Here is a 27,026-nt window from a genome sequence, read left to right on the forward strand (position 1 = left end):
TATTGTTGTATTTTTATTTATGAATACTCTATGTTGAAGGATTGGATGGCTGGGCCTTCTGAGAAGGTTGCAAAGTATGTATAAGTATGCTGTATTTTTTATAACGTTTTGTAATAAATAGAAATGTTTTGTGGAAATGTTCTTTTTTTATGATAATTATAATGCAAAAATGTGCCGTACAAATTTAATTTGCATATAATTATCTGATGGCCAACAGGCATTCTTTATATTTTTGGTATGTCTGTTACCACTGCCTTGTGTATTTTAAAGGGTACACTCTATTGTTCTGTTGTAAGTGAAGACTCAGCATGGTTGTACAGACCATAGTGCACATCCCACACCAGTATTGCATCCAGACATCCACCCCATCCTCTCAAGTCCTGCATGACTAACTCAACATCTTCTTAAAAGACAAAGCCTCTGACATTCAAACAGATATTGACACCCAACAGTCCTGTATTCGTCAATACGTCTATGTCTTTGTATCTCTCTCCCTCATCATTGGTTTACCCTGGTGAAACAAGACTAGATCAAAACCCTACTCAAATCCTCCAGACTCAGTCAGATTCAAAATAATCCCACCCCTCATCCCCTTCTAAAGTAGAAGTGGCATTCCGCTGCCATCACCCACAAAACCATCAGCTCCATTACTTCTAGAAATGTGACCAAAGCGTTCGATCAATGCATCCTCAACATGTCCTCCATAAACTCTCCTTGTACCCATAGAAGTAGGCAAAGATCCTGCAACAACATCAACATACACAGTTACAGCTGTGATATAGTCTGCTCTTGGACACAATAAGAGATTTACAAGCAAGAATAGAATGATGAGATAGACTAGAGCAATATAGAGATATATGGCATGGCACTAGGGGGTAAGGTAGTTATTCCTTTTTCACTGTGTTAACCCTCTAGCCTATTAGGTTCCAGTACTATGCAGTGTGAACCGAATTTAATCTTTAATCTCATGTAATATGATGTGAAATGTGGCTGTGCCTACCTGGAAGCAAACATTGTAGCATGAAACAAATTTATTGCGAAATGCAGTGGGATATCTCTGTAAAATCTAATAAAGTTTGTTTGAAAAATAGAAATAGGCAAAGATCCTAGAAATAGCTGCTGCAACCAGGTTCAACTATTCATTGAAACACATCCCTGATCTGTCTTCACATCCAAATTCAGCACTGAAATCGCGCTGGTCACAACATGTGAAGACACTTAGTAGCATCACCAGCGAGGAGCCAACTGGGGACTGTGCCCCATTTGCACTCCTAAAGGCCCCCTCTTGCTCGCCAGCGCTGTCTATTAGCAAAAAAAGAGAAGATAGCAAAACTTTGAGTTCACTAGTTAAGCCTGTAGGGGCAGTAAAGGAAAGACCACATGAGATGTAAAAAAAAAAAAAAGGATATGTGATAGCAGTAAAAAAGAAAGGGAAATGATTGAAGGAGGAATAATAGAAAAGAGAAATAAAGATTAAAATAGAGAATGAAATATTAGAGACTGAAAGGGAGAATGATAAAAAAAATTAGAAGAGTGTGCAATTTATTTACACATGTACACACACGCGCACACACACACACATCACAAATTAACTGCGTGTGTGTGTGCAGACACTCTCACATTTGTCCTTTGTAAGTAGCCCATCAGTTTTATTGATGGGTCTCTGTGTGCTCCTCTTAAAAATAATTTCTAGAGACATCACTGAAAACATCAAGAACCCAACTACCTTCAACGCCATAAGAATACTCATCTATTCTGTCCTTTTCAGTGCTTTTAGCATCATATCACAGCCCAGGCATAATGAAATTCTGTGCAAATTCAGCTTTGCCCTGTCTTGATTTCAACGTTCCTCTATACTCCTGAGATTTAGAAAGACATTCACAAGAAATTACTTGGGGATAGATTTACAAATTTGTCATGCAAAGCAGTGAAGAAACCAAAGTTGATGCCCCCTGTTTTGTGAAAGGGCAAGATTATAACAGTGCCACATCCACTAATATAGAGCACTGTTGTTCTTTGCTCTAGCATTGGCACGTTAGGCTGCCTTGGGACAAGCCACACACCCTTTTACAATAGTGCAGTGTTGTGTACGTGATGTCAAGCATTGGTTTTGTACTGGAAGGCAATCCTTACAGTACTAAAGAACATGCTTTGTCAAAGATTAGCACTTTCACCACTTTGTTTGTGTGCTGTACAGTACAAAACACATGTGAAGTTGGAAACGTTTTGAGAAAACTTTTCACCACTGTTATACCTGCCTCGAGGAGACATACGCTTTTAACGCAAAGCCCTGTCTACCAATGTTAGCAGATAGATATTTGTGTCAACATCCATGAGACGGTGAATGGAATGCCTCGGTGACACCCATGGTATGTCCTTTTGACAGAAAGAAGCGCATAGTGTTACTTTAGGGTTACTTACCAGCACAACACAAGCTTTGCACTGCAAAGTAAATCCCAATACAATACTTTACTTGATTTGCAACACTTCTGTGATGCAAACTTGGTGCATAGTCTTAGTAAATCTGCCCTTTAGTGGCATCATCTGTCTTATTCTTCCTCTAATCATTCACCATTCGGAAAAGGCGCATCTACCAAATTACCAGTATTACAAATGCACATCCTCTGCCTTTGAGACGCAGACAAGCCCCAAATTGTGAGTATCCCACCTCGAAATAAGAATTTTTCCTTCTGACTGGGGGGAAAAATATCCTTTCTGGAAGATCTACTGTGCTATGGCAGCAGTATGGTAAAGCCATCACAAATGTGGATACTGGAAATTTAACGACAAAGTGTGTTTACCTTTCAGTATCCATATTTAAGATGTCCTTAATATGGTGGAAAATTTCTCTCTGCATTTCGCAGACACTTTCAGTGTTTTCTATGGATGACTGTCACGGTTTGTTATGTAGCCATTACTAACCTCACAAATGAATGAAACAATACAAAAACTCTGTGATCATCACAAGCAACACAGTGACCTAGTCACTTTTAGATGAAAGCATAAGGAAACATTGCAGCGAGTGGTTAAGGATGCAAAAAGTGCTACGTCATTAATCATTATATAATAACTGTGCTTCTAAAAATCGCCCTACAATGCAAAGTAGTTTATTTTCTTATTACAGGCGAGTATTACATGGTGTCACTACTCACTTGCAATAGCTTATTGCAAGTTAAGAGCGATGTCAACCTGCCACCTTCTCTAAACGCCCTGGCCAAGCCGTTCACCCTTCTGCTCACGCGTGTGGAGAGAAAGCCCTGTCATCCAGGTGCAAATGAAACAACTGTTGGAGTGGGCAATGTGTTGCCGTTAGTGTTGTCCATCTCCAAAGGACTCTCACCCTTAAGAGGTCTGCGTTGAGCAAGGCCTGTGCTTAGGGTGTGTTGGCCAGGCATGCCCTGTGATATCCATCACCACTCCCCTCCTACTGCTTCATCTACCTGCTGACGGCCATGTTTCCATTCTGAAACCACTGTCCTCCTGAAGTTGGCCACAACCTGACAAGCAGGAAGAGTTCCTCAATGAGAACTCCATGGCTGACCCTTTTTAACTTACAAAAAAGCACCGAACTTGGTACAATCATATTGTGTATAACTAAGCATATATATTTTGAAAGTTTAAGATAACCCAATCCTTTTCACCATTTTGCAGCAGCTTTATATTGTGTGTAATACAGTGTTAAAATAATCACTTACACATTCACAGTGATTTTAATTGTGGGCTGGGACCTCATCACACCATGAACCCACGACTCTATTCCCAATTGTGCCAACGTGTTCTCTGACTGCCTGGTTCCACAAAAACCACAGCAGTGATTGTATTATCCAATTAGCCTGACATAACATAAAATAGTGCATTTCCTCCAGCAAGGTGTGTGAGTTATATTTTATGCGAATGTACATGGAGGTGGAAGACCAACAGAATAGTTGCAGAATATTTTGTTCTTTTTAGCCGCTGACTGAATATAGGGAACCTAGCAAATCCATTTTCACTAGTCAGTCTAGTGCCCTCAGTCTCAGGCCCCTTTCCAAGTTCCATCATGTTAATTGAAGAACCTGTGCTGGAAAAGCACCATTTGTCCCCATTTTAAAGAAAATTTCTAGGGAGAACCCCCTAATGTCGGCCTGGGAATCTCATACTCACTTCCTCCGCTTGTTTACCACGCAAATGGAAGGGTTGTTTTTACATCCCACCACTTCCAAAGTTCCTGAGCCACCACAACAGAGAGCACAATTAAGCGAAAACATGGCGGAATGGAGTAGGTGATGCAGGGAGGAAGGAAGCGGTTCCATTGCATGTTTCCTGCTCCCAGCCAATCTAGGACAGGCCTGGGATCCAAAGCAGCAATGCACGAGGTCAGAAGTGTGTAGTGCACCACGTTTATTTTTGTTTGTAGCCCGGGGTTTGTAATTCTTCTTTTGCACTCTGAAGATATGTTGCCGGAATAACGTAACCAAATTACTGTGCTACAGAAATATATTTTTCTAAAAACTGTAAACACATATATTGCCCATTGGAGTTAATTGATATCTCCATCTAGTGGCACAATACTTTTGCAAACAATATGTAGGACACGATACTCCTTTCAAACAATATTTTTCTAAACGATATTTTAGTATACATCCTATCTGAGTAACAAAACTATAAGCCCTAGAACATTAGAACACATGAGTGGTTGCCCTTCTGATGCCTGACCAGGGCCATCATATGAAAAGTGTGTGACGTTGCAAAAGGCTAATTTTTTTTATAGAATACAACTCCCCCATTTGTACATTATAATGATGTTGCAAGTCACCTCTTAGTTCTGTGACCCCATAAAAGCACACAGTCTGTGGCACTGGGTCTCTATATGGTAACTCAACTCTTCAACAACCCCTGTACAGTGTTCTGCTGCCTTTTGCCTAGGTTTGCGCTGTAGAATTGCCACATACATACATGCATACATTTATACATCAATACTCAGTGACATGAAAAATCCTTATAATGTACAAGAGTGTGTTAGCCACATCTGCACTTCAGTATTCCTAGGAGTCAGGTGAGAGTAGCTCTGAGAAATAGCTAATGTGTTTTCACACGTGCCTCCTCCCACCCCTGTTGTGAACATCCAGAACCACTTTAAGCTCTTGTTAATAATCGTAGTAATTTTTATGTGAAGATGTTTAATTTCTTATTGCTGATAGGTTTGTCCTGTTTTTTCGTTTTTTTCATAAGGTTTTGCCTCTGGGTCCTGATCCCGCTCTAGGAAGTTCTGAGAATGATCATACACGTCCACCTTCCTCTTCATTTCAAGACACTTCCTGGCCTCTGCCTGCTGGAAAGGTGTTGCAGCTTTCTCACAAACATGAATCCAACGTGTCCACCCAAGTACCATCAAGAGAAAGGGTAGAGGGACAGCCGGTCACCAAGAAGGTTTCAGCAAACTTTTTGCAGCAGTCAGAGCAGGCAGCTCCAGGACAAACGGGTGGAGAAGAAGCTGGTCAAACACCGCCATGGATGACAAGACCAGTGAACAAGCTTGGAGATCCCGCAAAAGGAGGCGAAAATCCCAGGAGAGGAATGCATCTCGCCGCGGCTCAGCTGGGCATACTTCTGGGCTGCTCAGCCGCACTCGGCATGGCGCTGGCGGCGGGCCTGCGGTGCATCCACGCTCAGTACTGTCACAAGAGGACCGAGGTATCCTTCAGTGAACCAGACACCAACGTCATCACAGTAAGGGAAAGCGGTGACATGATGGAGTTTAGGAAGGTCAGAGAGAACAGCTTTGTGTTAGTCCAGGCTGAGTACAACTGGATCACTCCATCCAGCAATGGGAAGAAGCAGTAGACAGTCTTGCTTCAATTTCCACAGTTTCGATTTCAACAAACTAATTAGAGATGTAAAATAGTATACAGATGAAGAATCTTATTTAGAATATCCAGAGGGAAGGTAGCAGATATATATTGTCAGATTTAACGGTGTCAAGTAAAATTGTATTTTTCATAACTGTGCAATATTGGTAAGGCACAGGAGAAAACAATACTACCTATTTTTTCAGATAGCAAAATAGAAATTATTACATCTGTTTTATTTGAAAAATGAAGAAAGGGTGCTGGAAATATCTTTATTATTTGAGCTTTCCAATAGCACTAAAACCTTCTGTATTCATTGCTTTCACCTTTCCATTGTACACGTACAGCTTCAGCAGAAACACGGGCATGGTCGCTGTAATGTGTGAAATGTGTTTGTTCGCATTCAATAGATTTCACAACAACAAACACCTGGGTTTCTGAGAAAGAAAACTGGTCAGATAGAGGAAGAATTGATGCGTTTTTAGCTGCACTATGGAAAAGGGAGCCACAAATAATCGCAGGCTATTGTACATGGCTGCACATCAGGTGCAAATGGAAAGTATCCGTCCCATTTCCATTTGCACCTGGTGAGGAGACATGATTCTTCGTAACAGTCTGCATTGGTTCGGTTTGTACCCTTGCCAGTTCAATAAGTCAGACTTACAACCTGAACGGTCTACAGCACCTCCTTAACAAGAGGGCCAGCAGCGTTTAGTTCACAAATTAGAGATTCTAGTCCAGTGCAGGTAGCTGTGCTTCTCATGGTTTCTTGACATAACTTGAAAATTACAATTAAAGCAGTAGGCTTCATATTGGACGGTCATTATCGTCACTGAATACATAGATGACAATCCGTTACAAAAACATCCAGTGATTTTTCAGAAGGAGCAAACAATGAACCAGCACTAGTCGCCCAGTCAGGATCCAGTATGCTTCAAAAGGAAGGATGTCTTTTAACTTTTTCTGGTTGCTTGGTACCAAACCAATAGTGTTTGCCATTATTTTGATTTGAAGTCATATACAGATTATATGTGAATGAATAGCTAGTTTTATTTCTTGCAGTTTGTTACAAATAAAGTATTTTTTAGCTTATGCTTTTTCTTTTTTTATATTACCTTTCCACAGAACCATATGTGACCACAAAACCATATATTTTTATTGCTAGATGCTGCACTAAAAGGAGGGAATATCCAGAGCTTAATAGGAGCCGGTGGTTGCCAGTTGTTCAAATTGGCACTCATTATTTGGGGACAGGCACTTATTTTCCCTCACCAGACATTGACTGAGAGGAAAAGAGAGAAACACAAACAGAGGGGAAAGAATGAGGAAGAGATTGATGGAAAAAACTTCCCAAAGGGAGAATGCATGAGTGAAATAAAGGGGCAGGGAGTGTCTGTCTCGCATCTGGAACAAAAACAAGTAAGTTTACTATGTTGAGCTGTCTGACTTTTTTTTCCAGTGTCAAGTAACTGCAGTACGGGGCAGCAGCAAGATGGGGCGCAGCTCGTCCAGCTGACCCGCTCCTCCCAACTGTCTTCACTTGTGGCCTTGGAACCCTGATGTCACACACACCAAGAGTACCAATGCCTTCAGCAGCACAAGAGACAACGCACCTCCCTCTTCTCACAACAACAATGTTTTCAAAAAACTAAAACACAAAGGATGACTTAACTTGACCAACAAAATAAAATAAAAACAAAACGCCGCACAACCCCAAACATACCCAGAAGTATAAGGAAATATATAGAAAACATTAAATGATAATTGCTACATAAAATAGAGTAAAAATATTCACAAGAGCATAGAACTCACACACAGGAAGGGGGAAAACTTTAAATGATGGTCTAAAAACATTAATTATACATAATTTAATCAATAAAATCTGTCTAGTAGATAATTTCTGAAATACCAGGCAATCTCTAAATGTAACAGGTAGATGCTTCTCACGCCTCAAATTTCTGCTCATACTCTCACTGTCCTCATTCTCGCCCCCCCACAACTTCCTGTTGCTGCTCCCAGTCTTCACACCTGAAGATGCAACAGTGCCGTCCTGTCCTTGGCCTCTAAAATCCTTGATTCCTTCATCCATGTGCCCATCTTTGCCACCCATTCACAGTTCCATCATTGACCATTATTTAACTTGACAGCACAACCATCGGTGCTGATCTCATCAATGACTTGCGCAGGCCCAAATGTCAAATTCCCTTTCATCACCATGGGCCAGATGTAGCAAGGCATTAGTGCCTCGCAAACGGCAAAAAACGCCGTTTGCGAGGCGCTAATGCCTGCGTGCGATGCAGAAACACATTTTGTCGGAACCGACTCGCAAAATGTGTTTCCGACTCGCAAATAGGAAGGGGTGTTCCCTTCCTATTTGCGACTCGCACCGCGATGTAAGTTGATTTGCGACCGCGAAATCTATTCACTTGAAGTGGATGGTAACTCATTTGCAAATGGGAAGGGGTCCCCAGGGGACCCCTTCCCCTTTGTGAATGATCACAAAATTATTTTTTCAGAGCAGGCAGTGGTCCTATGGACCACTGCCTACTCTGAAAAAAAATGAAACAAAAGGTTTCGGTATTTTTTTCTATTTGCAGCTAGAAAACGGGCTGCAGATAGAAAAAAAAACTGCTTTATTTAAAAGCAGTCACGGACATGGTGGTCTGCTGTCTCCAGCAGGCCACCATCCTCGTGAGTGCCTAGACTCGCTATGGGGTCGCAAACTGCGACCCACCTCATTAATATTAATGAGGTGGGTCTTTGCGACCCCATAGCGAGTCGCAGAAGGTGTCTGAGACACCTTTCTGCATAGCAAATTGCGAGGTGCAAATTGCGAGTCGCTGGGAATCGCAATTTGCACCTCGCAAAATGTTTTCTACCTACATCTGGCCCTATGTTTCTAGGAAACTTTATATGAACAGAATCACCTACAATCCAGTTTCTGCTTTTGGAACCATGGATATTATATCTCTGTTGTGGCATAATGAAACTTGAGCCCCCCCCCCTGCAAAGTACATGGAGGACCCCCACCTCGATCCAGTCAGGAGCACTCAGGCCAGGGCCCCCTTGGAGCTCAGGTCCCCCCTGGACTGCGAGGGCTAATGTTACATCAATGTATCACTGTTTACTCCTCACCTGTCTCTACAAAATGTTATTACAAGCTTCACGCGGTGTCCTCCCATGTTCAAGTTCTGACACAACATCTAACAAAGCATTGATGTTAGACCACCACTTGTCACAGGTTTTGAATCTTCTCAGGGCCACAAATAGTGTGACTTCCGTAACACTGTGATGGTATTGTGATATGCCCCCAACATTGATTGTAATCCACCCTCCACACAAAGTCAAAAATCATCGGCACTCAGTCAGCAGCCTGTTCATACTTTCCACATTACCATTAGCTTGAGGATGATACAAACTACAACTATTTTTTGATACCAGCACCTTCAAGGAATTCTGTCATTTCACTAGACATCAATTGCACCACATTATCCAACACAAGTTCATTAGGAAACTCTTCTCGAGAGGAAATATCTGTGAAAAATTGTATCATAGATTTAGTGTTAGGATCTCTCACAAACCTCACCTCAAACCATTTTAAACACAGTCTGCCAGCACAATCAAATACATCTGCTGAAGCACTAATATATGAAATGGACTTATAAAATCTACACTCAAATAATCCCAAATCCCTTCAGGACACTCAACTGGTCCATCAGAGGTTTCCTGCACTGTAAACCCTTGTCATTAATACAACAGACTACACACCTCTCAACCCATACTTCCACATCTCTGTTCATGGCCCGCCACCAATATTTTCTTCTCAGCTTCTTTTTGTTGGAAGTTATGCCCAGATAGCTTTCATGACAGAACTCATCTTCTATAGAAAGTTAATCTTGAATTTCGCTGTAAGGTTGGACACTGGTCAGAAGAGAGATCTCACAAGGCCACCATTTAACCTCATATTCCATAACTTTGGCCAGCTACGTATCCTTAGGAAGCTCCGACCCACAGACAAGCTTGCTTCCAGACTAACACACACTATCAACCAAACATTAATTGTCTTCTTCATTGTCCATATTAGCATGCAAATCTGCATCCAATACAGGCAACCGAGATAGACAATCTGCTTTTTTATTTCTCACTTCAGCTGTGTGTTCGATTTGGAACTGATACTCCAAAGGCTTGGAGCTAACACGTATTAGTTTGGAGGTTGGTTTCAAAAAATTAACAGTACTTCCGCTCAAAATGGATACCAGGGATTTTTGGCTTCTATGTATCAAGAATTTGGTGCCCCAACCATAGGATTTAAACTTTTCAACAACCCACGTACATGTGGGCATCTCCTTCTAAATGACCAAATATTGGTGTTATGAACCGGTGCGGGAAGCAAAAGCAATGGTGTGATCACAGCTATCGCTTCTTTGTGACAAAACTGCATCCAAACAACACCACTGGCATCAACAGTGATGCAAAGGATCTTCCCAGGAACATAAGGACTCAACGAACAAGCTTGCATAAGTTTATACTTAACCAATGCAAATGCACGTTCTTGCTCCTTTCCACAAACAAACTAAGTATTTTACTTCAATTATCTGTCCATAGGCTCAGCAAAGGTGGCTAAATTCTCTATGATCTTCATATAAAACTGGCACATTCTCATGAAAGCCAACAATTAGTCATGACAGACCGATGCTAGAGCTCTTTAGCAATTCCAACCTAGTCCTGATCCTACTGCCTGTGATCGCATCCCCCAAATATTCCACATTTCTGCACCAAAAATGCATTAATCTTTTCTGAGTCTCATTGCTTTTGCTTTAAACTTCTCCAGTACACCCTTCAGATGTCTAAAATGCTCTTCTTCACTCCTTCTATACACTAGGTCATCATCCTGGAATGCTATCACTCCATTCAAACCACCTAGCACATGACTCACCAACCTCTGAAAGACTGCATCAATGGATGCTAGCCCAAATGCATCCTTTGACATTGAAAGACACCCCTGGGTGTGACAAAGGCTGTCAAATGCTGTGACTCCTTAGCTAACACCTGCTGACCGAAGATCAAGTTTAGAAAAATCCTTTGCTTCACTCAAAGTAGAAACCAGGTCATCTATCCTAGGTAAAGGATATCCATCCACCCAGATAGCCTTATTAAGCGCCTGGATACCCTCAGGGGTGATTAGCTGCGCTTTATAAATCCAGATTGATTGAAGAGAACATAAATCCATCCACATTCTCAATTCTTTGTTCTTCTTCCATGCAACCACCATGGGTGAGAGAGACAGCGCAGCCTTAGTTGACTCAATCACTTCATCTTTACACATCTTCCTCAATAAACCCGTCAACTCAACCCGAACACTCAGCGGCATATGTCGCATCTTGTGCTTGACAGGTACAACACCGTCTTTCAATTTTATAATGTGTTCAAAGTCCTCAATCGCTCCCATTTCTTCACTAAAAGTGTCAGAATTATTTTCCAATAACTGCATCACCTCACCAGCCCCTGACCTTTTTTCTACATCTCCTAACCACAAAACCTGTTGTGCCTAGCCTGGTTTTAGCACAATCCCAGATACCCTTGATGATGTGACCCAAGAATGTCAGGACCATCAACAGAAATATACACTTCCCCTGAACAGGTCTTCCTTTAAAGCAGATGATAGTTTCAAAATATCAATCAAAAGCAATCTTAGAACCATTGTAACCACCAGGGGTGGTATCGGGTGGAGGAAGCTCATGGCATATATTCTTCAATGCAGTCAGGCATGAAATAATGGTAATTTTTTAACCAAAGAAAAGTCATTAGAGGATACCATTACACCATCCACACAGAAATCATCAATGGCATCTTTAGAGCTGGGCACATCATTTTCATGAACATTCACATACAGTACCAGATTACTCACTTTTTTCCTCAAGTCCTGGTCATCTTGATCCCCAGAAACAACATTAACCCTTCCACTTACTCTTTCATGTGATTTGCGACACACTCTAGCAAAATGGCCAATCACACCACACTTCACACGTTCCTTTTTCGCAGGGCACATTTTAAATGAGGCAGTATGGCTTTTGACCCACAAAGAAAACATGCACCATCCAAACCATGGACATTTTTCTTCTTAGGCATAATGTCCTTGTCACCGTTGTTTTTCTTGACTATATATACAGTCTCTTTGTCTTCCTGTGAATTATTCAACACTTTAGCAGAAACCTTTCGCTCCTCAATACTATTGGGAATTTACAAAGCCTCCTCCAAAGAAGGATTTTGCATGTGAATAATCTTTCTTGGATCCTCTTGTTAAAAAAACTCAAAACCAATCGGTCCCTTTTAAGTTGTTTTGTAAACCTGCTGAATTCGCATTTGGCAGCTAACACCCTTATCGAGGCTAAAACCATGTCAATGGATTCATTCATTGCTGCTCTCTTGAAAAAAAAAAAAATTCTAATAGATTAGGTTGTTTAGAGAAATGTTTTTCTAATCTTTTTACAGGCTCCTCATACTTGCTGAGTTCATTTTCATCATCACCCGGAGCAAACACTGGTAGATTTTCAAATATTTCTTGGCCTTCTAGTCCAAGAGAATGTTCTAGAAGCCAATGTTTCATGTCCACTTTGAATTTAAAACCATCAATGGTTCCATGACAGGCATTAAAAGCCCTAAACAATTCTTTCCACTGAATTAGAAGTTCAGTGAATTTATGGACTGCATTTGATCACTAAAGTTTGAAAAAAATAGAAAACACAGAGCCCAAGAACAAGAAAACATCCTACATATTGTAGAGATAATAGTAGTATACATTTACTGCATAAAGTAGTCAACAAATGGCAAAAACAAAATAAATCTGACTCCTGTGTGGAAAAATAGTGGAACATTTCTTGATATACTCCTTTCGTTCTCCTACCCACTGTAGGGGTACATCCTGCCTTGTTATTATTGTAGAATATAGTCACTCTGTAATGTGACTTTAGAAAAGCCCTTTGTTGACTCCCTAAATATGTCCGCCATTCTGACTTCACATTGTGCTGACAGGAAAAATAGAATTCCAGAATGCATAACTTAGACCAATCAAACTTGAATTGGCCGCAAGTCAACTGAAAACATGTGATGATATAAACTCCTTTGACAACTTGACCGATATAGAATGACTTCACATTATTCCAGGTTGTAGAAACTGGATCACTTAAAGATGGCTGGCAAGTTGACTCCATACATGTGATAATATGAGTTTCTGTGAGAACCCAACCAATCTAAGATTGCCACTATTGTCGTCCTCAGGTGAGTCTAGAAATGCAGACAGCAGCATGAGACACTACAGTCTGATAGTGGACTAAAGAGGCATGAGGTGAATTCAAAACAACGCCGCCTTGGTATTCAGCATGCTGACGTCTAATTGGACCTGCCACAGGCTTCAGAGCACTGGGAATATCCCTCTAAGGACCTCACTGCGAATGGTTAGTAAATTCCAATAAACCTGGGAACAGGAGCTACTGGGCCCATAGGAATTATAAGTGTTTATTTGGCACATGGAGACTTCAATAGGAAAACATGATGAAATTGGCAGGAAAATACTGTTTCTGCATGTTAATCCCCCAAAATATGTAACTCCCATTACCTCCCGTCCCTCCCTCGCCTTCCTCTCAAGACCAATGAGGCTCCCTTCCTCCCCTAGACTGCTCCCTTCCCCTTTAAAAAGTCCCCCCCACACCCGACGACTCCTGTCTTTCTTGTCTAACCTAACTAGACTTACCATCTCTTTCTCCTCCACGGCGGAGCCTGGAGGGGTATCGTGCTGCCTCACAGTGGGTGCGGAGCTCCTCGTGGTGGGGTCTTGGCCAGAGCTTCTTCCTGGTGGTGTGCTGGGCTACCTTGCCAGATGCTGCTTCCAGGACGACTGATGGAGTCGGTCGGCTCTCTGGTGGCTGAGGCTGCGGTTCTGGATCTTCGCCTCGCGTTGCTGGGTGTCTTTGCCGGTTGGTTCATCTTCTTTTTCCCGGTAGGGCGGGTTGTTTAAACCTGAGTTTTTTTCTTCATTTTGGTTGATTGGTGCTGGGGCTGTGCCGCATTTTTATTTGCTGATGGGGGAGGGGGAGTTTCTCTTCCCTACTTAGCTGCCTGCTGTTTAGGGTGGCATTCAATATTTGATCTTGTCGGTGCAGGGATATGGAAAGAGACGCTGGATTGTATCTTCCGCTTCCTCCCCGGAGGGGGAGGATGTTGTTGTTCCCGTTCAGCTGCCTGGTGGGCGCCAGGTTGCAATGGGTAATCCTGCCCCTCTCATGTCTAGAGAGGAGGTTCAGGACATCATTGAGGTGGCAGTGTCCAAGGTTCTTCAGGCTGGGGTGACCCGCGCTGGGCGTCCTTCTACCTCTTGGACCTCAGTGGCTGTGGATTGGTCCCCTTCCTCGGAGGATGACGCTCCTTCTACGTCTTCTGGTGGGAAGTATGTCTCCAGGGAGGAGATGTGGGATGTTCTGGCTCATGTTCATGACAATTTGGCCTTTCCTGTTTTTCGCCCTCCTGGGGCTGACTTCCACTTGTTTCCGACAAATGTTACTTCTTCTCAGTTTGTCATGCCTTTCCAGGGCCCAGTTAAGGGTATGGTTTTCCATGAGTGGAGGGAGGTGGACAAGATTGAGGTTCCTCATTTTCTTCAGAAGTTATACTTGCTTGAGGGAGAGGAGGATTCACCTTCTTCCATTAAGCTGGATTCCACGTTGGCTACTTTGATTGGCAAAACTGCAGTCAATCCGGAGGACTGTATTCCTGCTGATGCCACTGACATGAAAGTGGATTCTAGTCTGAAGATAGCCTTTGATGCTGAAAATTTAGCTCTCAGGGCTGCTATTGTCTCCGCGTATTCTGCACAATCTTTGGTTCAGGACTTTGACAAACTTGCAGAGGCAGTGCAGGAGGGCTCTGAATGTTCAGAGCTGCTGGCTGTTATGGAACAGCAGGCCAGGTTGCTGGCTGATATGTCTTCTGCTTGTATTCCGCACTTCGGCTCTGGCATCTGTGGCCTTGAGTGGGGCCCAGAGGTCTCTCTGGTTGCGTATGTGGAAGGCTGATCCGGGAGAGAAGGCTGCTCTCCTGCGGCATCCTTTTGAAGGTAAGGCACTGTTTGGGGATCAATTGCCTTCCATGATGTCCAAGGCTTTTAAGGAGAGGAAGCACGCCTTGCCTTATAAGGGTGGTTCTTCATCGGATAGAGGTTGGCAAAAGCATTCTCGACCTTCTCCCAAGTTTGATTGCAAGTCTTTTTCTTCCAGGAAACGTCGCTTTCAGCCCCGGTTTTCTCCTAGGAGGTCTGGTCCTTCTGTTCGGGGTGGCCTCAAGAAGGGCTCCTGACAATCACTGTTGGACTGGAGGTTGGCCGGTTGGGGGTCGGCTGAGACACTTTCTTCCAGTTTGGCAGGGAGATATCACCGATCACTGGGTCATGGACATTGTGGAGAATGGCTGCGCCATCGACTTCGATCTGGTGCCTCCAGATACTGGGGTTCATCCAACACCCTTGTCTGTGGCTGGTACCTGGAGGGCAGCTTTGCTGGGGGGTGTCCGAGACTTGCTGTTGAAAGGGGCCATCTCCTGTGTTCCTGTCGGGGAACGGGGCCAGTGTGCTTATTCCCTCTTGTTCCTTGTCCAGAAGGTGTCGGGTTTTTTCGTACGGTCCTGAATCTACAGTGGGTAAATTCCTGGATCAAGATTGTGCACTTCCGGATGTTGTCCATTCAGGCAATTTTTCCTCTGATCAGTCCGGGGGATTTTCTGGGGTCCCTGGATCGGCAAAAGGCTTACTTGCACGTACCTGATGCCCTGTCCTCTCAGAGGTTCCTCTGTCTTGCAATAGGCCCGAGCGTTTTCAGTTCTGTGTTCTTCCGTTTGGCCTCATGTCCTCTCAGAATTTTCACCAAGGTGCTGGCTCCCCTGGTGGCTCTTCTCTGTTCCGAGGGGGTGTTGGTCCATCCGTATTTGGACGATATTTTGATTCAGGCTCCCAGCAGGGAACAGTTGGGGGTTCATTTGATGCTCCAGGGTCGTAGGTTTTTGGTAAATTGGGGGAAGCCAGATTTGGTTCCTTCCTAGGACCTGGTGTTCATTGGGGCCTGGTTTCTGACTCTGCAGGGCTTGGTGACTGTGTCTGAGAGGAGGCTGTTGGGCCTCCGAGCACAGGTGATTGCTGTTTTGTCACAGGGGGCTCCCAGGGTCCTTCAGTGGTTGCGCCTGTAGGGTAACTTGGCTGCCATGATTTTTCTGGTGCCTTGGGCACGGTTTCATCTTCTTTGCCTGGTCAGTTGGTTTCTCTCCCATTGGTTTCCGGATCCGTGCGATCTTCAGAGGATTCCTGTGTCAGAGTTCATTCACAGGGAGTTGGGTTGGTGGCTGGTACCAGCTCATCCATGTTTGGGGGTGCCTTTGGCCACTTCGGTGCCTGTGGTGGTGACGGCCAATGCCAGTCTCTCCGGATGGGGCACATGGATGGGGTCGGAGCAGGTACAAGGTTTTTGGTCTCTCCAAGAATCAGTCAGGTCCTCGAATGGGAAGGAATTGAAGGCGGTTCTTCTTGCTCTGGTGCATTTTCAGGTGCTCCTGCGGGGCAAGGCTGTGCTTGTCAGGACAGACAACTTGGTTACCAAGTCTTAGAAAGCCAGGCAGGGTGGGACCCGGTCCCGGTCTCTGTTTCGGATTGCGAGGGACATTTTCGTCTGGGCTCAGGGCTCAAGGGGTCGTCAATGTTAAGGCAGATCAGTTGAGCAGGGTCATTCCTTCCTCTCAGGTTTTTTCCCTCCGGTTGTCTCTGTTCCATCATCTGGTACGGATGTGGGTTCGTTCTGTGCTGGATTTGTTTGCCTCCTCAGAGAATGCCCTTCTACTCGCAGTTTCAGTGCCCTCAAGTTTGGGTGATGGACGGGATGTCTTGTCGGTGGCCAAAGGGTCTTCTTTATGCATTTCCCCCTTTTCAGTTGCTCCATTCCTTTCTGGTGCGGGTCCGCCTGCAGGGGGCAAGGGTTGTTTTAATCGCTCCTCGTTGGCATCTAGTGAATTGGTTTCTGTTGCTTTGGTTGCTGGCCTCTGGTCAGGAGTGGAATTTTCCTCTCCATCCCTCTCCTCTGGTATTTCCTTGCCTCTCCCGGGGGTCGTTGTGGAGGTTGCACTTGATGGCGTGGAGGTTGAACGGCAGGGGATGATGGGATTGGGGATTCCTGGCCCTTTGACTATGACTTTGCTGGCCTCCAGACGTCATTCCACGTTGCTTTCCTATGGTCGTCTGTGGGCGGTGTTTTTGGCTTGATATTTGCTTCACCAGGTGGATCCTACGGTGGCCTCTCTTTTTGTGGTGATGCAGTTTTTGCAGGATGGGGCTTACATGGGGTTGTCTGCTGCTACTCTGCGGGTGCAGTGGGCGGCTATTCAGGTTTTTAGGGGACCTTGGCGTAATCTGTCTAATGAGGGGCATTTGATGCCTAAATGTTTTCAGGGCCTTCTGAACTTGTTTCCTCGTTCGGTGCATTTCCTTCCTGCCTGAAATCTTCAGTTGGTGTTGGATGTCTTGTCTGGCCCTCCTTTTGAGCCTCTGGAGGCCTGTGATTTGCATCATCTGACATTTAAATCCTTTTTTCTGGTTGCCATCACTTCGGCGCAGCATTTGGGGGAGTTGGGGCGTTGGCCTGCACTTTTCCTTTTCGCAAGATTTTTCCGGATCGGGTTGTTCTTGTGCCAGTTCCTTCTTTTGTTCCAAAGATGAATTCGGCTTTCCATGCTCGTCAGGAGGTGATTCTCCCTGCTTTTTGTCCTGACCCTTCCTTGGATGAGGAAGTTCGGTTGCATTCCTTCGATATGAGACAGGCCTTGTTGGAGTACCTCAGAGTGGTTGCTCCATTCCGCAAGGGTGATGTTTTGTTTGTTAATTTTGGGCCGGCTCGGAAGGGGGAGAAAGCGTCTACTGCTTCTTTGAGTCACTAGGTACGCTTAATGGTTTGGCTGGCCTATTCTTTGATGGGGCTGTGCCTCCAGGCATTCAGCGACGTTCTACTCCGGGTATGGCTGCTACGGTGGCTTAGTTGCAGGATGCCTCTGTGGTGGAAATTTGTAGGGTGGCTACTTGGGCCTCTCCCTCCACTTTTGTTTGTCATTACAAAATTGGGGTGTTTGGAGTCAGTGTTGGGACACCAGGTATTGTCCTCTATGATGTAATAGAGGTGTTCCTTTCTGGTGTCCTGCTTTGTTGTAATGAAATATGTTTTCTGTTGCAACTCAGTGTCTGTCTCCTGTTTTTCTCTCGCTACATCTCATTGGTCTTGAAAGGAAGGCGAGGGAGGGACGGGAGGTTATGCGTCCATTACTTACCGGTAATGGCATTACTCCTAGTCCTACTCTCTTGCCTTCCTTTCCGTTCCCTCCCGCCCTCCTGGAACGGGACACCTGAGTTGCTTTTTTGGGCTTGTTTCTGTACAGGAGGAGTCGGCAGGGGACTTTTTAAAGGAGAAGAGGAGGGTCTAGAGGAGGCAAGGAGCCTCATTGGTCTTGAAAGGAAGGCGAGGGAGTAGAACTAGGAGTAATGCCATTACCGGTAAGTAATGGACGCATTATTTTCCAGCTCTTGTTGAAGTGAATACAGGGTGAAATAACAGGGATTTTAGTGGGCCACTCATAATGAGAAGCGGGAAATGGGATATATATTTTCCTGAACCAGAGTTACTGATAATGGGGGTACTGGCAACTCTGAGTTGGAGAAAATCCAGCAGCCGAAAATTCTAGGTGAAAATAAAAGACTCATAATCATGATGGGGCCAGTAACCACTGTTACTGTTCCCTTCTGAATTAAGAACCCACCGATAATGAGGGCTTTAGAACTGTGAGCTGCTTTTTTTCAGAGTGACATTTAACACAAATGCTCTTTAGAAGCTAAGCTGTTTCCTGTTACATTCGGTGTTTACACATTTTGTTAGGTTTATAAATAGTTACTTGTTTTATTGTTTCTTGTAAATATTATTGTACATATACACATTATTTAATACCTTGTTTCCTGTCATCTATTTGGACACAGCACAGGAATGATAACAATTCTGGAGTAATTTATTATTCGATTTTCAAATGCACTGAGGTGAAATTTTCATACTTTTGGAACTCTTTACTTATATACTCCATTTTTCTCTGGCTGGGAGCACATGAAGGATTTCATATTGAGATTTTGTGAATGTACTGCCAAGTATTTAAAGGGTTTCTCTTCGTCCAGTTGCTTTGTCGACATTTGTTTGTCTTTCGCTGTTAAGGTCCTTCCCGACATTTCTTAATTATTGCCGACAACGCGCTTACCGTTATCCACGCCCGCACAGTAACTCATATTTTTCTACACATTTGTGCTTTCTTTGTGGGATCTACAGCTCGTGTATGTTACACGCATGCTGTGATCCCTATCCCAGCATATTGGATTTACACGCATATGTCTAAGGAATATTTGACATACTCGCATTGAGAATTAGTAGATGAAAGCTCTTCGCTTTTTCCTTTCCCAAAGGTAATGTATTTTTACGCACGGCATTATTGAATTTTCTGTATCTTGGAGAACTTCTCTTCGTCTCCTGGGCTTTTTTGGCAGAATTTTCTGAACCCCTTGTGCAGCTCACCGTGCCTACTCTTATTCAGTTAATCTCCACTGAAAAAAGGAAAAGGACTACTTGCACATGAACTTTAACATAGGACTGCGTTGGGCACATATTTTAAAGGATGCTACATCATCTAGAGAATAGTGACTACTTTACTTTTTTAGTTTTTTATGTTAATAATTATAATTTGTTTGCGGAGCCAATCGAATATTAGACAATGGAGGCTTCTTTCAATTTGTTAATTTCTTAATAATTTAATATTACAGTATAAGTTAAATATGCAGTTTGATCCTCCAGCCAAATTTTTACAAAACAAAGGGGAACCTATAATACCACGGAAGAGACGGAAGGAAGAGTTTGTCATGTAGGTCCTCGTTATGGTAATGAAGCTACTGGATTTGGGTGGTAGGATCGCCTGGATTGTGGGTACTGAGTACAATTCCACACCAGGTGACGCCTGTCGGCCTATTCCGGCCGGAGTTTCCAGCTAACTAGCAGCACATCTCCTTTGACTGAGATGATTGTGAAAACTGAGCTCATGGCAAGATAGACTCCTCAGTGAATTGTGGTACATCAGATCTCATCCATTTCTCTCAATTACCAAGATCTCACTCAGGCAAAGACTACGAAGGCAGAATATATTTCAATAAACATTTATGAAAATATCTGCATCTTAGATAAAAGCATGTGCATAGCAATGAAGAGGATGATAAAGCACAAAAGGAGCAAGCATGTGACAAAGTGTAAAACACAAAAACAGTCTTACCATACTGTCTACACAGGGGAGTGGATCTATAACCCGTCACCTCTGCTAAGTATGAGCACATCATACTAAGCCTAATCTGCCCTTCAGTGTTCCCCCTGGGAGAACATCATACCTGAAGAGGTATGAAGTCTAAAAGACACCATCCCCATCTGGGACAGGGGCTCAGCTGTCAAAGCAAGTAGCTGTAGCAAAGCATGCAGCAATCAGCATACAGTTGTGGTCATCAGGCTGAAATCTTCCTCTAACGTGTCTAAGACAAAGAGGTGTTCTTATAATAAGACTACTAACATTCTAAGAAACAGTCCCCTCTTTCTGTGAATGTTAAAGACACAGCATACCACATTTGTCGGCAAACCTATCTAACTGTAGCCTTGGAATGAGCACAGAGTCTCTGCTATGAACGCAGTATTATCCTAGGCAAAAGGACAGTGCAATAGAAATAAAAACAGCACCGCAAAAGTGGCTCTTGCTACAAAAATAAAACCATGCTGACCAACGTGCTTAGGTAAAAGTGCACAGCTGTAAGCCTAGATGGCCAAAATAACATGTATAAAACGTGACTAAAATAACTACACAACACCCTCCCCTTGCCGGCCAAAGGTGGATCAAAGCTAAAGCGAAAATGAGGCATGTAAATCCTAAACTAAAGCAACAACCAAGGTGTCAATTATGACAAGTTAGGAAACACAAGCCATAGGAAAGGATGATTTCAAATACCACTACGTGGCACGAGAAACCAAATTTCAAAAGTCAAAGTCATTTCGGAAATCCCCAATTATATCCAGGACAATTGAAGTCAGGAGACGGTCCACTTCAGCAGGTGGTAAAATATCCAAGTCATGGCCAAGGAAGACCACAGAGCACTCGTGTTCCAGAGCCTGAGCTTCAGCTGAGGCAGCAGCATCCCGTGTATTGCCCATCAATGAGCCAGGAGTCGCAGTATCCACAAAGGGCAACTCATAGACAGCCTCTCGCAACAGATGCACCCTCAACACGCATGTCTAATAATGAGCCCTCATCGAGAACATCAGATCAGCTTCCAATGAAAGTAAGTGCTGCGTAGTAAGACAGAGATCCAGTGCGCATTCAAAGAGGCACCAGAGGCAACGAAACACAGCCTGCACACAATGCAAAACCAGTCTGAATGACAAAGACCAGTAACACTCCAGCTATTGCAGGAGAGATGCTCCAAAATACTGCATCATGAGTTCACGACACAGTTGCGTGACGGCAGTGTTCTCAGTCCTCCATGTTGTAAAGGGACAGCCATTGTGCAGAAAAAGTACCAACAGCAGAATGCTACCAATTATAGCCAAAGTGATCGGAAATCCCCCAAAGACACTTGAAAAAAGTGAGTATACGGCTGAAGGTATTAAACCGAATATGAAGGAGAAGATGTGAATGAAATCAGAACTAACAGCCTTGAAAAGTGGGCGATTCCACTAGTACTGGACGTATTGAATATTCGTCCCACTAGCTCACCAAAGTGTCTCAGAGAATTAGTACTTAAAAAGGACTGAATCTCCGCTGATGACCTCGCAGCTTGAAACGCATAGGTCTCAAGGGCTGATGTAAGCGCCATATGTTTTTGGAACAATAAGGCCTTTAGTCTGCTCAACTTGTCAAAATTAAAATCAGAAGTAGCAATATGGGGCCAGATGTCTGTTACTCCTTCAAATTGTGCGGGGGAAAAAAAGGACATTCCCGCAACATGTAACAATTTTGGAGACGGAAACGACATAAGGTATTCCAGCTCGCATTCCACAACAGCTCTCACTATTAAGGAGCACATCGCTGCCATAAGAGAGCACCTGGAATGCATGTCTAATCGTGGTACCAGGACTCCCTTCAGTTAACAAGCCAGATTTGCCACAGAGCCATTACATGCCCTGTGCAAGGACAGCTGTTTACAAACCATCGAATGGCTCACAGAAGTCTCACATTCGCTGCTGGTAAGAAAGACCTCTTTCATGCCACTGAAACATTTGTACGAAAAGGGAAGCTTCCACACCTCATGCATGTAAATATCTCCCAGCCTTTCATATCTGGCTACTGGAATGTGTTTCAAACACGATGTAAATTGGAGTGTTGAAATAGGGAGATTAATAACCCCATGTAGTAACCATTTAGCAGATGGTATCTCAGCCATACTAAAAGGCAACTTTTCTATTTTCCCTATTCTTAACATGATATATGGTGCTTCCTTCTTAGCCATCATTTGTTGCTGCTGCATTAAATTAAATGCTAAAAAAATATCCCTGGTGCGCACATGTTGCCAGGGGATGCAACCTGCCTTCAGTGTTTGTAATGTCCAACCTAACTGCATAATGGATCTCAGCTGATTTTGTCCATGTCGCAGAAATGAAACATCACTCTGTACTATATCTATTGAAGAGGACACATTGTTAATTAAGCTGTAAATTGGGTCGGACAAGGTGTTAATCTCATTATCAACGATGGCTAATGCTTTCTGTAAGTTCTCCGGATCTATTTGCCTTAACTGGGCAGCTGCTTCTTGTTGGGAAAGTTTCCAAATTTCATTATATGTTTCATATATGAAGCGTTTTCTGGGGCCTAACAGGAAGTCCTGTAAATCTGTATTACTGGACAGGAGAATAAGATGTTCTTTAACAGCATCTAGTGAGGAGACCTTCATCCATTGCTGGCATAGTTTCCCTACACTACATATTGTCACAATACCCAAGTGTTCTAATGATCTATAGCGAGGGTCAGGCCTATTGGTTCTAAAAACCCCAAGGAGTTTACAAAACGCATATGGCACCCATTTTGTCTACAGGCACAATAACCACCCACCAGGACATGATATTGAGATGTTAGATAGTCCATTCTGGACCCATTCATCAAGCTGATCTTCAGATGCATTAATATACATTCTAAATTGGTTAAACTTAGCAGGGACAGGAATTCTGGGCGCATTTTTTTCTTTGATGTTTGCTAAGCCTAAACAGCTAGTTTGTTGTACTGTTTTATTTAAAATATATAATTTGAACAGAAATCATACATGCTCTAAATAAAGCTTCTGTTCCTATAACTTGCCAAAGTTTTGTTCCCCACACACATTTCAAATCAATCTAATTTAACCAATGTTCATAACCTTTTATGGCCAATCGGGAAACAAAGGAGTCACAATATATTCATTTTGTATCAATCAATAATACATGCAAATCGTCCATCACTGGCAATTTGAAATAATATGACTCAGCATTCTTAACAATGTGCCCAGAAAAATATGCAAACTTTTCAATATACGTTTTTGGACTGCCTACTGGCGGAGTCGGGCAGTGGTCCCACTGTGCATTTTTAAAAACAGTTCTCGGTGTACTAGCTCTGTGAATGAAATGGTGTTCATAATGATTATAACAGGACATATCTCCATAATTTACTTTAAATTTGTACACATCATCATTTTCAAAAACTATATAATACTGTAGATCAGACATCATACTATCAACTGTTTTTACATCCCAATCATCTGAAATCACTCCGGGTGTAATTACATCAGTCAATGAATGTTTGAACACATAAGGAATTTGAATGATCTCTGTAGGACCATATATGTCGAATAAGACTTTATACCATACAATTCCATCGGGAATTGGCACAGCTGTAATGTTCACTAGGGACAAGTCTCTACGTACTTTATGTGAAGAAAAATGTGGTTTTATAATTTCATCCACCAGTTCAACTGTAGAGCGATCAGGAAGGTAATGACCATGTATGAGAAGAAAGAAAACAATGAAAAACCCAATCCAAAGAAGAAAGACAAACACAGTTAGTGATAACCGTAGATAGTTCCATGGACGAGTGAAATAGTTTTTTTTTTAGCCAATGTATTAGCTTATGTGCTCTTTACAGTTCAGTCACAGTTGAGGCAGAAGAGTCTGAAGAAAAGTCGTCAGCATTGGCGAAATAACCATCAATTGTACAAACAAATGCTGGAGGTGTATTTTGAAGAGGAGAAACTACTGAAGATTCCCTCTGTGGTGTATAGTAGGTAACAACATAAGTTTGTGTGGAATTTGTAGAAGGTTGCTCCGTATTAGCAGAAATCAACGTAGAAGTTGTCATTAGTGGAACCAATGAAACCAATGAAAGCTTATTTTCCACCCTCCTCAAGCTCGGAGAGGTATCAGTATTGCTGTTGATGACTTGTGGGGGAAGATCCTGGTTGGTAGTGGGAGGGATTTGGGTATTACCTTGGAGTCCCCTAGGTCTGCTGTCCAAGATCGGCCACATGGTGTAGTTTGACATTGTCGACTGAGACAAAGCGATACTCTTTTGAACCAGACAGCGGTGGTAGAATGACAGTTCTGGTAGCGTGTATTCCCAGGACTGGAACTTCTGCACAATAAGAAGGACCAAACTCCTTTTTCACAGCAATCTTTTCACGTACTAGATCCCCTAGCTTAGGAATCCAGCTGGTAGATGTTACTGGTACATCCCTAATTCCAGAGGAGGCAGCACTGGTAGATACGTTGTCATCACAGGATTGTTGTAACTCCTGCAAGACAGTGACACGTTCATTTATGTCAAAAGGTGTATCTGCCACCTCCATGCCAGGACATCAAGATCTGGAACGTACATTCGAGTTCCAAACAGGCACTGGTATTAAGTACGCCCTCCCAGGGACCTTCTGGGAAGATTTTTAAGTGCTCTCTGAACTCCTTACAGGTGTGTAAGCCAACTACGTCCTGTGCCTAATACTCCAGCTGTCAAGGATTGCTTTAGATGGCAGTTTCGTCGCTCCACAACACTATTTCTGTGGGATGAAATGGAGACGAGTAATTCAGTTGGACCCCTAATGAAGCCATGGCAACCCTGAAAGCCCTTGAGGCAAAAGCAGGGCCCCGGTCCGATTGGAAAGCCGCAGCAGCATATGGACCGACAAAGACTTGCAAATCTTTAATAACAGCCGAGTGTTGTGGCAGACTCATAGAAAGCTGGAGCATGAGTCTACAGTGACTAAAATGTATTTGAATGCACTGTCTGGTATCAGGGGACCACAGTGGTCCAAGTACACACATTGTAAAGGTTTGTTGGAATTTCAGAGGGGTGTCTGTCGTGGGCGCGTAACACTGGAGCATTTTATTTGTTGGCAGATGTCACAACAAAGGACATACTACTTTGCCTGTTTGTAAAGACCTGGCCACCAATAGCATGATTGTAATATTAAAATTGTTGCAGCCACACCAGCATGTGCAGATGAAACTCCCTCATGCGCTGCTTTTACTAACTCTGATCTTAGGTCTTTGTTGGGAATCATTTGGACCCCCACGCCTGGAATCTTTACTTCTGCGTCAAATATGCCTTCCATCCGGTAGGAATATTTAGTATGATAGGCTTTGGGCATAGGTGTGCTATTAGCTGTCGCTCCCATAGCTGCTAATGTTTCATCATCCACTCTTGTTCTATAGCGTGTTACTGCTGCGACCAAAGCCATTGCGACTTCTGACTTTGCTGCTTCATCAGCCAAAGTGTTGCCTTCAACGTGTATTCCAACATGTTGGTTTCCTAGTGTGTGTACAACATGGACATTAGGTGGTTTTTCCTTCAGATCTGTTACCTTCCCCCACAGAAGTCTATGGTTTATGGTTTTACCTTTTGAATCTCTGAATTCATTTTGTCGCCAGTAATGTAGGTATTCATTGAAGGACTGGATACAGTAGTACGAATCACAGACAATCAGCGTCATCTGTTCAGGATCCGTATGTTCCAGTGACATCACCAGAGCCCTGAGCTCTGTGAGTTGTGCTGTATAGTCCCCTAGAGTCTGTGTGTATGTTTTTATCTGGATGGAACTTGCCATCCTTCATGTACCCACTTACTGCTGTGTAAGCAGCTGAGGATTGGTGCTTGGTGCCTATAGCAGATTGTGCTGAACCATTGATGTACAAGATGGTCTGGTATTGTTCAATAGGTAGTGTATTTGCTGGGACTGGATACTCAAGTTCGTATTGTAGGAATTCTTGGGTCTGCAATTTGAAACACATAATCAACATCAGTGGCCGTCAGAGACGTTGCCCATTGACTCCAACGTGGATGTAATGCTTTAGTGCTCGGAACGGTTGCTTTGGTAACAGCCTTAAGGGCTGGGACTGGGAATACAACAATTATGCGTTTCCCTTGGGCCAGAGGTCTCTCTTTAGGGACGCCATCTGAACAGCAGTGAGAATTTTCTCAGTGGGAGCAAAGCATTGTTCGGCTGCTGAATATAAGTGTGATTTATATGCAATTGGGATGGTCTCACCCTCATTGAAAGTCACATAGGTAAAACCAATAACACCAGCAATTACTCTGATGACCAAATGTTTTTGTTGTCTCTTGTGTGTAGATGTTTTGCTTCAAGCATATCTGTTTGTAGTGCTTTGAGAATGCGTGTGTGTTCGACTGTCCAGAATTTGCTGGTAAAGTCAGGACATATTAGGTCATATACTGGCTTAATGTGTTGTGCATAGTCTGGAATGTAAGTTGTGCCAAAATTTAGGAGGCCCAACACTAATTGGAGCTTTTTATTGTATTTGGTGGTTGTAGTTGAGCTCATTTTTCTACAAATCGGGGCGCCCGGCTCTTGCCTTCATCCGACAACTTGTATACCAGAAACAGGACACTGAGAAAGGCTATTTAAGTTTTTTCTTAAGTTGAATTTGTAGCTGATTTCGGCGAATCCAACAACAACGTGGGCTACCCGTCTTAAATGTTGCATGAGGTCATCATCCAACGCCTCAGGGTCTATGTCGTGTAATATTGATGTCATACGAGCGGAGAACAGTCCAGGACTATTCTTGTAGCCTTGTGGGAGTCGGC

At 43.3% G+C, this 27,026-nt stretch overlaps 1 protein-coding gene across 3 annotated transcripts in view; it reads left to right on the forward strand.

Annotated features, from left to right (window-relative positions):
* The window catches only part of REELD1 (reeler domain containing 1), a 171,400-nt gene extending 164,481 nt beyond the window's left edge, over positions 1-6,919 (forward strand). Inside the window, exon 7 of one of the 3 annotated variants that reach the window (XM_069234317.1) lies at positions 5,212-6,919. In XM_069234317.1, coding sequence (XP_069090418.1) covers positions 5,212-5,823 — 612 coding nt within the window. In that variant the 3' untranslated portion in view covers positions 5,824-6,919. The remainder of the gene's footprint in view (positions 1-5,211) is intronic. The other 2 variants (XM_069234308.1, XM_069234326.1) reach the window with 2 other exon arrangements.
* Positions 6,920-27,026: the final 20,107 nt, after the last annotated feature.

The sequence above is a fragment of the Pleurodeles waltl genome, chromosome 1_2, assembly GCF_031143425.1.
Source record: "Pleurodeles waltl isolate 20211129_DDA chromosome 1_2, aPleWal1.hap1.20221129, whole genome shotgun sequence".
NCBI lineage: Eukaryota > Metazoa > Chordata > Amphibia > Caudata > Salamandridae > Pleurodeles > Pleurodeles waltl.